The 14,411-nt window shown below is 41.8% G+C and overlaps 1 protein-coding gene across 1 annotated transcript in view; it reads right to left on the bottom strand.

Annotated features, from left to right (window-relative positions):
- LOC127586508 (IgGFc-binding protein-like) overlaps positions 1-9,443 on the bottom strand; it is a 118,316-nt gene extending 108,873 nt beyond the window's left edge. The window contains exons 1-7 of the mRNA XM_052044520.1: positions 9,296-9,443; positions 8,166-8,312; positions 7,037-7,299; positions 6,592-6,676; positions 5,070-5,219; positions 2,178-2,342; positions 1,412-1,509 (exon numbers count right to left, since the gene is read on the bottom strand). Coding sequence (XP_051900480.1) covers positions 1,412-1,509; positions 2,178-2,342; positions 5,070-5,219; positions 6,592-6,676; positions 7,037-7,299; positions 8,166-8,312; positions 9,296-9,347 — 960 coding nt within the window. The 5' untranslated portion in view covers positions 9,348-9,443. The remainder of the gene's footprint in view (positions 1-1,411; positions 1,510-2,177; positions 2,343-5,069; positions 5,220-6,591; positions 6,677-7,036; positions 7,300-8,165; positions 8,313-9,295) is intronic.
- Between the last annotated feature and the right edge of the window lie 4,968 nt (positions 9,444-14,411).

Here is a 14,411-nt window from a genome sequence, read left to right as displayed (position 1 = left end):
TTTAAACATAGACCTCATTTGCCCACTTTTGTGGAAGAGAATGATCCCAGTCCTCCAAGAAAAACAGTATGCATTGGACAATATTCTTTAACACATTTATATTTGGGAGGGAGGCCTCTCATTCTATGGGATCTTAAATATGCAGTCTTTTTTTTAAAAAAAAGCCTGAACTAATCAGATGTGATTAAGGAACATCTGGACAAGGGCAATGCTAATAAACTTACACTGTTGAAAATTCTACAGTTCACATGGCACATCACCAAAAGCTGGTTTGTAGTTGGCCCTCAGTATTTTTTTATTTTGTGCATGGAATGTCAGTGTCACTGGGAAAACTGGCATTGCCCACTCCTAATTATCCCCTGAAGATAATGGCTGGCTGGACCACTTCATATACCAGGTAGGAATTAATCACATAAATAGGTCTGGAGTCATGTATAATGCAGCCAAGATATAGATGGTATATTTCCTTCCCTTCATGGCATTAGTGAATCAAATGTGTTTTAATATAATGGTTTCACTATAATTTGATACTAGCTTTTTGTTTCAGGTTTATAGAATTATTTAAATTTGAATTCCATGCCTACTGTCATGGGATTCAAGCTTGTTTCACCAGATCGATAATCTAGGACCCTGGATACCAGTTCAGTAACTTAACCATTTTTGTATGATGTAATTTAGGAGGCCGGTTTGCTTAATCAGATTAATTTATGAAGTATCACATTTTATTTTAGAGATATTTAAATTCATAATCTCTGGATTACCTAACCAGTATCACAATTGCCACATTGCCAAGCGCACCACCGTGCTAAAGGATCTTCACGTTGATTCCCAAACCCATTTTTCTGCTTCCTGATCACGTCGTAATAATTTGTATTTACATCAGAATATTTTAGGAGAATATAAAGGTCCTTGGGCTCTTTCATAGCTTTTATCTCACTCGCCCACTATTTCACCTCATCCCTCAATCTCACCTACTCGCCATATCCTTCATTCCTACTTTTTCTCAAGTCGCTCAATCCCACCTCCGGTGATATCCCTCAGTCACACCTTCTGCAGGTATTCCTCACCCTCGTTCCCGTCATCACGCCTCTTCCAGATCCCGCAATTTCGCCCGTATAACTGAATTTCCCCTCCTGCCCCATCCCACTTTTCCTCCATATTCTTCCAATTCTGCTTTCTCCATATGTATGTAGCTTTCACTATATTTCTTGACCTCCCCACTATGCATTAGGTGGAGACCTTTTAACATTCTTCAGCCTTTTTTTTCCTTACTTTCAACACCAAAGCTAAAGCCCATGGCAAAGGAGGACATTTGAAGATCTGGTCCGGTTCTTGGAAGACCAGCAGTTAAAGCACCGCATCTTCCTCAAAGGAAGCTTTTCAGTATTATTGCAGCTGAACATGGACCCACCTGCACTTGAGCTTTTCCTCTGTAAGTGGCCTCAGCCAGCTTCCAGACTGGTTGTTGGTTTCCTGTGAAGGAGATGAGCGGATACTCCAAGTTGTCTCCTGTTGGTCAAAACACAGAATATTTTGAAGGAATCAGATGAACATCAGATGGGTATGATAAGCATCCATGTTGGACAAATTAAGGGGCTTTGAATTGTGTAATGGGAGACTTTTATAGGCCTAAAGAGGGCTTTTGATCTGGACAGAGGCCTTTGATTGGGTGCTGGGGCTCCAGATGTTCACAACCAATATCAATGATTGGATGAGGAAACTAAGTTGCTGATGATACAAATCTGGGTGGCAGTATGAGTTGTGAGGAGGATGGGGGGGCGGGGGGGAGGGGGAAGATAATAGACTAGCTAAATAAATGGGTGAAATACTTTGTAGATGGAACCGTATCAGGAAAAATGGGAAAGCTTAGTTTTTTTTAATGGTGAGAGTTTGAAAAGTGTTAATTTTGATGGACAGTCCCACCATTCTGGTGCTTTCCAACTGCTGGATCATTGTGAGGATTGAAGGAATCGGGAGGATGGGTGAAAGTTGGAGCATTTGCAGGCCACAAGTCATGTGATGCAACCTGTAGGATGGCGCCCAAATATAGAGCCAGCAGATCAAGGAAGGACTGAAGCAAACTCCTTCCATGCTGTATAATTCAATACAGTGCCCCCCCCCCCCAACCAACCCAACCCAAACCTCACTCTGGTCTCTCAAAGCTGTATAGTACTTGCCTTGCTTTGCTGCATACACATTTAGCTGCATTCTGGTAGCTGTTCCGTACATGAAATAGTGGAACTTCAACGTAAGGCACTCATTGGAATGGACTACTGGGCTTCTCAGGTGGGATCGGTCACCAGGCATGGTTACAGTTGAATCCATCAACATGTAGTAACCAACTGTAATGAAAGACCAAATGAAAGCAGGAAAGTTTGAAAATATACAACCTCTCAATCAACAACCATGCAATGATGAGTCTTGCTACGAAAACAGGGAGAATTGGAAGCCGTTCGTCCCCTCTTGTCTGTTCTGCAATTCAATAGAATCATTGCTGATCTTTTACTTTAGCACAATTTTTCTACAGTAATCTCTCCTGATTCATTTAGTGTCCAAAAATCCATCCAACTCGGTGACTGGGACTCCCATTATCTCTCTTGAGTGCAAAATTCCAACATTCCCTACCCTCTGGTTGAGTCAGTACAATCTATTTTGTAACATTTTTTATCCTTTGTTTCATGCATCGTACTTCTTATTTGAAATTAATAAAAATATTGAAAAAGAAATATTAAAAGAAAAAGAAGACATTTCTTCACATACTGGTACAGAATGGCAAACTTTTTACTTGAACACTCTGGCTCCTGGCTCTAGAGAGGGGAGATTTCTGATTTTTAGGACCTTTTTGTGTAAAGAAATACTTCCTGACATCAACCCCCAATGGCCTAGCTCTGAATTGAAAGTTATGCCCCCCCCACCGTGTTGTTGCCTCTCCCTCCCCACCCCAATCAAATCAAGCTTCTTTCTATATCTTTAAATCCTTTTATTGCAGACATCAGAATGAGATTCAAGGAAACACAAGCTGATCCTGGGCAACCTTAATATCCTTGCCAAAATCTGCAGGGCAACAACTTCAGGGGCATTATATATGAGATAGGAGGTGCACATCAGACTGAATGCAGAGGTTTAGAAAGCCGTGACGTAACTTTGATCACTTAATATTGCAGCCCTCCCGTATGATCAAGTGTATTATTTTCTGTCGGCTTCATCAGAGTTGAAATCTTGTAGGCCATTTTCAGTGGGCAGTTAAGAGTCAGCAATTCCATAGTGTGGAGCTGCATTTAAACCAACATTGGGTATGCACGGCAGATCTCCTTCCCTAAAATCCACACGTGAATAAGGTAAATTTTGACAAGTTTAGCTTCATGGACACCATTACCCTGATCTGCCCCTTTCATTCAGATTTATTTAATTAACTGAATTTAAAAATTCCCAACTGTTGTGATGAAGTTTCCAGTCAAGTCTCCACAACATTAGATTAGGGCCCTTGATGAATAATCTAGTAATTTAATCACTGTGGTACTATACCCTGCTAACCTGCAGGCTGCAATAAAACTCAGTTATGATGCTAGGTTTCTACCCAAAATATACTGTAGGCTATTCCATGGATGCTGAGTTTTTTGCTCCAGATTCCAGCATCTGCAATCTATTGTGACTATAATAAAATGTAAATAGGTGCTTAAACTATGAGACTTGCACAGTGAGTAGCACTGTAACTCTAAGTCAGAAGATGGCTGTTTCAAGTCTGCATTCTTTTAATTCCATGGAAGGTTTGAATTTAGTTGCTCTACTTTGCCCTCTCATCCATTAACACTCTAACAGAGTTATAGAGAGGTACTGCATGGAAACAGGCCCTTCAGCCCACCGAGTCAAGACAGACCATAAATCACCCATTTTTACACTAATGTTATCCACACCCATTTTATGCTCCCCACATATCCTCTCCTTAAAACTTTCCTTTAAAAATCTACCTCCGACCAAACATTATCTAATATCTAATTTTCCTTCCTGTGGTTCAGTTTCAACTTTGACTGCCTTGTGACATTTTACTATATGAAAGGCTGTCCATAAATAGTTTTTTTTTGTTCAGTCCGCAATCCAAAGACTTGAGCCCTTGATACTTTAGTGCAGTGTAGTCAACTACGTGCTTTCTTTCAGATGAGGTGTTACACCAAGACTGCCTGCCTTCAGGAATCAAACATTTACAAGCATTTTTTAAAATACAAATGATTAATTCAAGGGTTGTGGATACCACTGGCAGTGTTGGCAACTGTTGTCCATCCTTGATAGCCGCTGAACTGAAGAGGCAACAACCTTGTTCAGTCTGGGATTACATTTAATCTAGAGTAGGTGAGGAGGGCAAATTTCCTTCCTGGAAGGACATTTTTATGAGAGTCTACTAGTTTCCTGTTTACAGTTGCTGAGATAGCTCCCAAATTTATTTAAAGTCTAGGTTTATTTAAGTGTCTGCATTAAGTTCTCCAGCTATCGTGGTGGGATCAGAATTCATCCCTGAGGCAGTGGTGCAGATTTGTGTCTGCCGGTCCAGTTATTTGACTGTTATGCTACTATTCTCTACGAACTCTCTCTGACTGCTTCCAAAATCCACAGTAACTTCCAAACATTTCCGCATGGGGGATTTCCATCAAAGGAATGGGTTAGGTTAGAAAGTAAGCATTCCCAAGGTATTCCAAAATCCAAACAATTTCTCAGGCATATCCAAAATAGGTTGATTAATAATTTTAAAAGCAAGCATTCAGACGACGATGATTAAAGGGCCATTATTATGAAAAATAACTGGTGTACAAAACGGAAACATTTTCCTTGGAGGCATTTTAATTTTGGAAATGTGCTAGAAACATAGAGCAGCATCTGTGGAAAGAGAAACAGTTCACGTTTCAGGTCGACGATCCTTTATCCGGTCTGATGAGTGTTTCCAGCATCTGCAGTTTCAAACATGTGACATCCCCTTCCACATCTTCTCATTTTGAGGTGCATTCTTACCTAATGTAATCATTCCTTTAAATATTGCACAAAAATTGACATTGTGATTTGAATTGTGGGTTCCTTACTTCCAGGTTTGGAATAGTCATCATCTGGTCCTGTACTCTCTGTGTCAGTCTGTCCAGTCCATTGATCAAAAGCGACCAGGGGTGGAGCCTGTTCATTGGTCCAGCCACATAGGTTGTCAAACTCATCAAAATCGCAGCTGGTGATGCAATCTGTTTGGGACAAAGAAAGATATATTTACTCTCTTACTCCAATTTAATGCCACAGTGGGAATAGTTATCAATAACATGGTATTGCAGTCAATATTCTTTGACACGTTAATATGTTACTACGATTGGCATCCTTACTGATACAGCAAGATTGGAGTGAGGACCAATATTATGAAGTGACGCTGAGATAACTAGGTCTGTACTCATTGGAATTCAGAAGGATGAAAGATGCTATTGAGGCACACAGGATTCTGTGAAGGAGTGGCAGGGTAAATATCAAGAGGCCATCTCTTGTAGAGAGTCTAGAACTAGGACATAACATCTCAGGATGAAGGGTCATTTAGCACTTTCTTCTGTCAGAAGATTGTGACTCTGGAATGAGCCACTGCACTCAGATGTTATCGAGCAAGAGATCGATAGAGTTCTGGGTTTTAAGGGCATCAGTGGATGTGGGGATCAGGTGGGAAGATGGAATTGAGGGACTGAATCTTGAATGTAGAGCAGATACGGTGGGCCAAATGCCCTGCTGCTAGTTCACTCTTGTGTTATACTGAGTAGGCAGCCCTACACTCTAGTTCTGAGTGTCACATGTCTAAGCTTGAATTGACCCTGGAAAATCAATAGGAAGGAAGGAATTTAAGATTAACAACAATCAGAAATAATCAAGGGAGGATCAAGCTGGGAATATTAATGCATAACAAACTAAAAGTGTGTTAACAACCTGCTAGTCTGCCCTTTGGTGAGTTCAGCGGTGGGAAAAGTATTGGCCAGGGAGAACTCCTTTCCTTTCACTGAAAGAGGGTATTTGAATCTTTTATGTGCACTCAGTAAAGCAGATGGGGTCTTGGTATAGCATTTTATCCAGAAGCAATTACAAACTTAAGCCAATGTGCCATGAGCTGATCCATTCGTTATAAACCCAACAAAGTGTCATCGTTGTGACCGTACATCAGAGTACTTTTTTTTGTCACTGGTGGTCACTGCACAGACAGAATAATATCAGAGTCAATGCAAGGGCTTCAAGAAGATTGAGAGAAAGCCCATGACTTTGAAAACTAGGATTAGGAGGCTTAAACTTTCGTAAACTATTCTTGCTATGAAAATGGAAGATTGAAGGGAAAATGACTGAAGTTCCTGATATAATTGAAAGTGAGAGGTGATAATTTGAGTGGAAAACCAATGGAAAATACTTAGGAAAACCATTCAAAGCAAACAGGATCAACCTCTGATCCTGATCCAACTCTCCCTTTGATTCAAGGTTGAATCAAAGAGAAAGTTGGGTCAGGATGATTGGAGCATTCACTGCTATTTATTGGTTTGTTCAAGGAGGTAAAAGGAAAGTTAATGGTTAAGATATTTCTGGAAGGCAACTTACCAGAGCAGGGTCCTGTCCTGATCCTGATGTTGTCCACAGCATTGTCACATGATGTAGTGGAGCCTCGAACGGATTCAAAGATAACCTGCAATATTGGAGGAACAATGTCAATCATGACAGGTACAAGTCCACAGGAGAGTATAACTAAAGTTAGGCTAGACGTACACTGTCCTAGGACAATAATAAAACAATGGAAATTACTTCAGGTTAATAATGTTCAATCTTCTTGGAATAGCTAATGGATCTCCCAGTAAAATCCTCCTTTGCATATTACCCAATGCTATCCTACCTTTCTAAATCACTCAGTATCCAGCCCAGTGTATTACTCATGGTACCTCATCCAGTGGTATCCAACTCATATTGCATCGACAAATGTTAGGACATCATTGGAATTCTTGTAAACAATTTGCATGTACTGGGGAATAGCCACTATAAGAACCCTTACCTTTATACTTGTTGGGGTCTTGAATGAATGGTCGATTGTTCCGTGTAGCCAGGATGGACTCTGAAGTCCAGTTTTACTCCATATCTGCTTTTCGGTGGAAGACTCCTTCATATATACTCTCAGAGCATTGTCAGAATCCACCCCGTACATGTAGTACCTGAACTCCACACACACTTCCCCAGACACTACCACGGTTGGACTCTCCAGCCTCACAAACTGACCTTTGGTGAAGTCATCAGCTTCTTGATAGATGTAATAACCATCTGGAATGGGGTAGGAGAGAATGATCAGCCCTGTTTGTCCAGTGATCCCTACCAGAGCACTGTAGGTAAAACATGTACACCCACGCTCTTGGAATTCACCCCGTCCCCACCCCTCAGTTTCTCATGAGTGTGATTCTGAAATAATATTCCCAGTTTGAATATAATTAATGCTGTTCCATGCAAAGATAGTTCTGTGAGTAATATCTTGCCCAATGGCATATTATTCAATAGAACGTTGCATAATCTAATTGGATTTTTGTGGTTACTGCAGTGGACATCCCATACAGGACGGCCTCTGTTGCCTGGCTGGCAAACGTGGAGGGACCCAGAGTCTAATGGTGAAAGCTGCAGTTGGTAACTGGACTGAGTATTAAGAAGGAACTTTACATGGGATCTTTGAGGGGAGGGAGAAACGAGGGCAAGCATGCTTGTGCCATGCTTTTGCAGCACAGAGGGGCAGCCCTTCCTTTCTTTTTAAAATGTTGATTTAATGACCACTGCCCACTTTGCCCAAACCGGCACAGTTTCTGCTGAGGGATGCAGAGCTCAAAAGGAGTGCCAACCCTCCAGGACAAAGCTTGAGCCTCCATGGTGAGTAATTCAGGGTAAACTCTCATGGGTATTGGAAAATAATTCTGGCTTTGTTTCTGTTCATTGGTTTTAATCTCTTGAAATTAGTTGGTTATAGGCTGTTTGGGTTGGGAGATCAAAGATGGATGGTCATGTGATGAAATCTCCAGAACTAAGCCCTACCAGATTTGGCAATCCTGGTCTAAAATCAGTTGCTAACTCCTTGCAGCACGAACCACAACATAATCAGCAGTGTTGTGTAGAATACAAGGAAAGAGGCAAGGAAACTTCCATACTTCCATCTGGATAGTCTCCAGAGGGCCCTGTTCCCTGTGTTGGAGATTTCACAGATATTCGACTCCAGTCTCCATCATCGCCAGTTGCTTGGGTCCAGTCACAGAATGGTTTCGTGTTGTCATTGAAATTGCAGGCTGTGAACACCGCTGTAAGATGCAATCAGTAATCATCAGCATTGAACAAGAGCAGGAAAAGCATGGAACCATTTAACACTAATAAATAAGATTGGTTTAACTGTGACCCAGTTCCATATCGCACAATACCTTTTTATGAAAAATATCTATTAATGTCAGATTTTAAATTACCACTTGTTTTAGCATTAATTGCAATTTGCAGAAGAGTTCCAAAAATTGAGTTACTGTTCCCTGTAAAAACTCTTTCCTAACTTCACTCTTTAACCTGAAAGATGTATTTTGGATGAGATCTCGAACCAAAGATCTGATCTGTCTGCCCTGTCAAGTGAAGTGAAACATCCCACTGGTCACGCTTTTTGGAGAATAGCAGGGAAGTTCTCTCTGCTGATTTGGACAGTGCCTACCCTGATCAAGGTTTCTAAAGACAGATTGCCTGGTCATTGCTGTTTGTGGCAGTTTGTGTGCACAAATTGGATGCTTGGTTTGAGATCTAAATCTGGGAGATAGTTTAAAAATTAGAGCCAAGGTTTGGTAATTGGTTTATTATTGTCACACGTACCAAGATACAGTGAAAAGCTTTTATTTGCGCTCCATCCAGACAGATCATTCCATACACAACTACATCAAGGTAGTAGAGGGCATGTAGAGCACATCTCACATTCCCTCTCAGAAGAGTGGTACAGTGGGACAATTCGTAGAGCAGTATTTTATTAGCTGAAACCTGCTGCAGAACATCAGAGCCGTAGAAACACAGCACAGAAATGGGTCCTTCAGCCCAGCGAACTTGTGCGACCATCAACTACTAATTTCCACTAGTTCTACATAATCCCAGGTTTTATTCTCTCCCCACATTCTCATCGACTCTCCCCAGGATGTGCCCCTCACCAGCACATCATGGGAAATTTACAGTGGCCAATTAACCTACCAGCCTGCACATCTTTGAGACGTGGGAGGTAACTGGAGCACTGAGGGAAACTCACGCACGATGTACATACCCCACACAGAGTACCAGGAGTGAACGCTATCGCCATGAGGAAGCAGCTCCATTAGCTGCGCACTGTGTCACCCTTCTGAAAGGGATGTGAGATGTACTGTACAAGCCTTCCACTCCTGAATATTTTGGCTCTGAAAAATCTATACCCCCAGCTCTAAATTCTCAAACCCGTGAAATAGTTTCTTTCTGTGCTAACAATTCTGCTTTGTACTATTGAATATGTTACTTATTCTAAGCTACAATTTCTTTTCCAAGAGGTTAAAGAACCTCTAAAATGTGTAGTTGGCTGTGTCACCTGAAAGTTCTTGACTGGGGCAGAGATTACATCGAGTAGAAGGTCCTTGTATGTAACACTGGACACTTGTGATCTCCTAGGATTAGTGTCTGTCAGGATGCTCTAGCCATTGTTGGGCTTGAGGCAGGTGTGATAGGCCAAGGGCTCTACAGCACCCGTCATACAGACCTCCCTGTATAGTATCCTAACAGTATGTTCTACTTACTCCGACATCACAAAACTCCCTCTACAGTACCCCCACATTATAGTTTCCTGTATGTTATCATGACAGTAGAGAGATCTGTCAACAATATTCTGCCAGTAAAGAGCTCCCTTTATACTGTGCATAGTGTCGAGCTACTCTACATTACCCTGACAGCAGAGTCACATCTACGTTACCCCAACAACACTGAGTGCTCACTGTATTAACCTGACAGTACTCCATTATGTTACCCTAACAGTGCAAAGATTCTTCTGGGTTACCCTGATGGTACTGTGCCGCTTCTACATTGTTTCAACGGCACTGACCTCTCTCTTCATCGTCCCAGTAGTACAGAGTTTATTCCACATTACTCTAAAGTACAGAACTCCCTCTACATTACCCCAGTAGTGCCGAGCTGCCTCTACATTACCCTGACAATACAATCCTCCATCAATACTAGCCCAACAGTGCAGAGATAATGTTACCCTAACAGTTTAGTGCTCCCTTTGTTTCCCTGATAGTGCAGAGCTTCAACATTATCCAGACGGGATAGAGATCCCTCTTCGTTACCTTGACAATACAGAACTCCTATGTTGCTCCCAGTACAGAGCTCGCTGCACTACACTGATAGCACAGAGTTTACTTTACCCCTCAGAACAGAACTATCTCTATGACAGTACAGATCTCCCACTCTAATATATCAACATTATATGTTTAAGGATCGTCCGTACTTTAGTTGTTATAGTCTCTTCCGCACTGACCTGGTTTTGTCCGGTAAAGTTGATGTCCATTCTGATGTGAGATGCGAGCAGGTTGCTTTCCGTGTCTACAAAAGTAAGATACAAGATTAATCAAATGTGTAATCTTCTACTTGTTAGAAATCTCTTGGTCAGAAAGTTATGGATTTGTCCCCATCTAGTGATTCCAGGCTTCAGTGTTGTACTGGGAGCTGCCATACTGTTTGATGGCTGATGTTCAGACAAGATACTAAACAAAAGTTCTGTCTGCCCTCTCAAGTGGACGTGAAATATTCTGTGACCATTATTTTGATTTTGAAGAAAAGTAGATGTATTCTGCTTGATGTCTTGGGCAATATATATGCCTTAGTTGTCAACATCAAAGTAGGTGATTAGGTCATTATCCCACTGACCTGAAATATTAGATCTTTGTCTTTCCATAGATACTGCCTAACCTGCGGAGTGGTTTAGCATTTTCTGTTTTTGTTTCAGATTTCTGGCATCTACAGGTTTTTTTTTATTTTCATTTCCCACAGTTACTGTATAAGCTTGTTGCATTTCCCATATTGGTGAGTTGGTATTATTATTGTCACAGTGAAAAGCTTTTGTTTGCTGCTATCCAGACAGATCATTTCCATACATAAGTACATCGAGGTAGTAAAAAGAAAAACAGAATGCAGAATTTAGTGTTGTAGCTACAGAGAAAGTGCAGTGCAGGTAGACAAAGTGCAAGGGCCACGGCGAGGTATGTTGGGAGATCGTTCGCGTATGAGAGATCTGTGCAAGAGTCTGATAACAGCAGGATAGTAAGTTAGTGATTATATTCTGCTTTTGCACTTTCACGGCTGTAAAGTGCCTTGAGGCAGACTGTGATCATGAAAATGAATATCCAGATTTTGGGGTTTTAAACCTGTCAGAATGAGGTGGCAAGGTATTCACCAGGTGAAGATTAAAGGACGTGCTTTTCTAAAATAAACCATTCCCTGTAACTGGTCTTATCCTGCTGACATTGTGGAGTTTCACGAGGCAAGAATATTCTGCAAGGTGGCTATAGTTCTTGTGGACACCTATCAGTATGAGATTGAATTAAAAGTGCACTTCTCAGTTGGCCGCACTACCACTCAGCACTCAATGAGGGGACTTAAAAATGCTACAGAGAATCAAGGGGAAATCAAGGAAGACTTGCATTTCTGTAATGCTTGTTGCAACCTTAGAGCAACCCAAAATTCTATACAGCCAATGAGGTGCCTTTAGAAATATAGTCACTTTTCTGTTGTGGGAAATGTTGCTACCAGTTTGCACATACAGATCTTCCACGGATTGCAACAAAACAAACAAACTGATAACCTGCTTTAAACTGATGACTGGGGGATAAATATTGGCCTAAGGCTCCAAGGTCAACTCTACTACAAACTAGTGCTTTGAACCTAGAAGGTCAAACTTTAAAACATTTCCTGTGAAGTACAGCATTTCTGACAGTACTACACTCTACCGGTATTGCTGCTCTGCAACATCCCTGAATTTAACCATTCCACCGGTGAAACTCACCAGTCTGATCAAGCTGTGGTTATGTGCCAGTGTCTCCTTAATGAATCAGCATTAATTTTGGTTTGAGAAAGGTCCTATGAAGCAACTTATGATGTTAAAGCTATTATATAAGTGGAAGTTGTTGATGATAACGTTCCACTTAGACTCCCAATCCCACGGACCAGTTTTCCACTTTAGTCCTAGATGCCGATACTACCTCAGGGATGCAACAGCTTCTTGACGACAATGCATTTCAAGTTAGTCGGCCTACATTTTACCCATTATAAACTCAAGGTAACCTAAAACCCATTACCAGCTGATCTGCAATGTTCCACACCTGGTATCAGGTGAGCATCACAGCCTCAGGCACTCTAAACAATGGGGGCATAAGCAGGGCCAGCCATCAGTGAGGTACTGTGGTGTATATGTACATGCCTTTAGAATGACATTTGATACATAATTGTATCAGCTATTGCCTTACTGTTGGTGGCTTTTGGAAGCACCAACGATAAAAAGCATACAAACACTTACAAGGAAGGGGGAAATCTGGAGAAAGAGACACTGCAGAACGTCCAATCTGAGGGCAGGGATAAGACTGTGTGACAAAGACGCTTAGAAGGCACCAAACATCAGGAGGGGAATAGCAGAAGTAGTCATGGAGGGTTTTTTAAATCAATAACACTCTCTGTGATCCTTTTCTGGAGGCAGTAATATCAAATTACAAATATTGGTAATCAGTTAGAAAAGATGTTCAAAAGGTAAAAATCTAGTTGAATCAACAACAGAGTGAAGAACAAAGCCAGAAACTATCAGGTGCTAACGACATTGAGGATCGTAGCATTTGAACTGAGCCCCATGCATTGTGGAACAACGACAAGTAATGGCACACCTTTGATATAGCAATGCATCCCAAAGTGCTTGACAATACTCTGGAATTGACACAGCCACATATAGTGGTAAAGAAGGTAGGTTTTATGGAGTATATTAAAGAGGGAGAGTGAGACAAAGCATATCAGAGCAAATTCCGTAGGTTAAGGCCTTGGCAGTTGGAGGCATGGTGGATGATTAATTTCAGGAGTAATGGAAAGCCAGAACTGGAGAATAGAGAGACCTTGGAATGCTGTGGGGTTGGAGGAATTTTCAGAAGCAGACAGGGTTGAAGCCACGGAGGGGTTTGAACACTAAAACAAGAACTATAAAATCAAAGTGCTGCTGAACCAGGAGCCAGAGCGGGCCAGAAAATGGAGGATGAACAGGATGAGTTACGATATGGGCAGCGTAATTTTAGACAAATTTGAATGTTATAGAGAGTAGAGACAAATTTGAATGTTATAGAGAGTAGAAATCAAGGCAAGGGTCAAGAGTTGAGATGACAAAGGTGTGGATGAGAGTTTCGTCGGCAGATTAGGCACGTCGATGTGTGGCTTTAGGATTTGCATAGTAGGGCCCTGCATCATGAGTCATTAGCACAAGTCCTAGTGGAGGGAGATGATACTCCAGTGGGAGAGGTCATATGTGAACTAGGCTGGGATTAAGAGAAATAAAGTACCGCAAATGCTGGAATCTAGGTGAAAAACACGATGATGCTGGAGGAACTCAGGCCAGGCAGCATGACCAGTTCCCTTATATGATGAGATGGACTCTGACCTCATGATCTACCTTGTTGTGACCTTGCACCTTATTGCACTGCACCTTCTCTGTAGCTGTGACACTTTATTCTGTACTGTTATTGTTTTCACCTGTACTACATCAATGCACTCTGTACTAACTCAATGTAACTGCACTGTGTAATGAATTGACCTGTACGATCGGTTTGCAAGACAAGCTTTTCACTGGACCTCAGTACAAGTGACAATAATAAACCAATACCAATACCATCTGTGGAGAAAAGCAGGCAGTCAAAGTTTTGGGTCAGGATCCTTCTTCAGTACTGAAGATAGGTAAAGGGGAAGCCCAATATTTTGGAGGGGAAAGTAGAGCAGAAATAGGTGGACAAAAGAGGGGAGGCGGGGTGGGCACCAGGTGGTGGTAGGTAGATGCAGGTAAGAGACAGTGATAGGTACAGGGGAGGAGGAGAGACCAGATCCACTGGGGGATGGGTCAAAGGTAAGGAGGAATAAAAGGTGGTAGAAAAAAGAGAGAGGCTAGAAAGGAGAAGTAAAGAGGCATGGTGGGTGTGGAGGTGGGGGGAGAATTCAATGTTCATGCCCTTAGGCTGCAAGGTTCCAAGACAGAAAATGAGGTGCTGTACTTGGAATTCCCCTGGCAGCGGAGGAGGCAGAGGACTGAGTTATCTGTGATGGAGTAGGCTGGAATTAACTTCACGTGCAAGATATGCTGAAGGCTCTAGATAAGGACTTCAAATCGATTCTGGAAT

The sequence above is a fragment of the Pristis pectinata genome, chromosome 37 (assembly GCF_009764475.1).
Source record: "Pristis pectinata isolate sPriPec2 chromosome 37, sPriPec2.1.pri, whole genome shotgun sequence".
Taxonomy (NCBI): Eukaryota; Metazoa; Chordata; class Chondrichthyes; order Rhinopristiformes; family Pristidae; genus Pristis; species Pristis pectinata.
The sequence above is the reverse complement of the archived record's forward strand: the minus strand, read 5'-3'. Positions and strand labels throughout refer to the sequence as shown.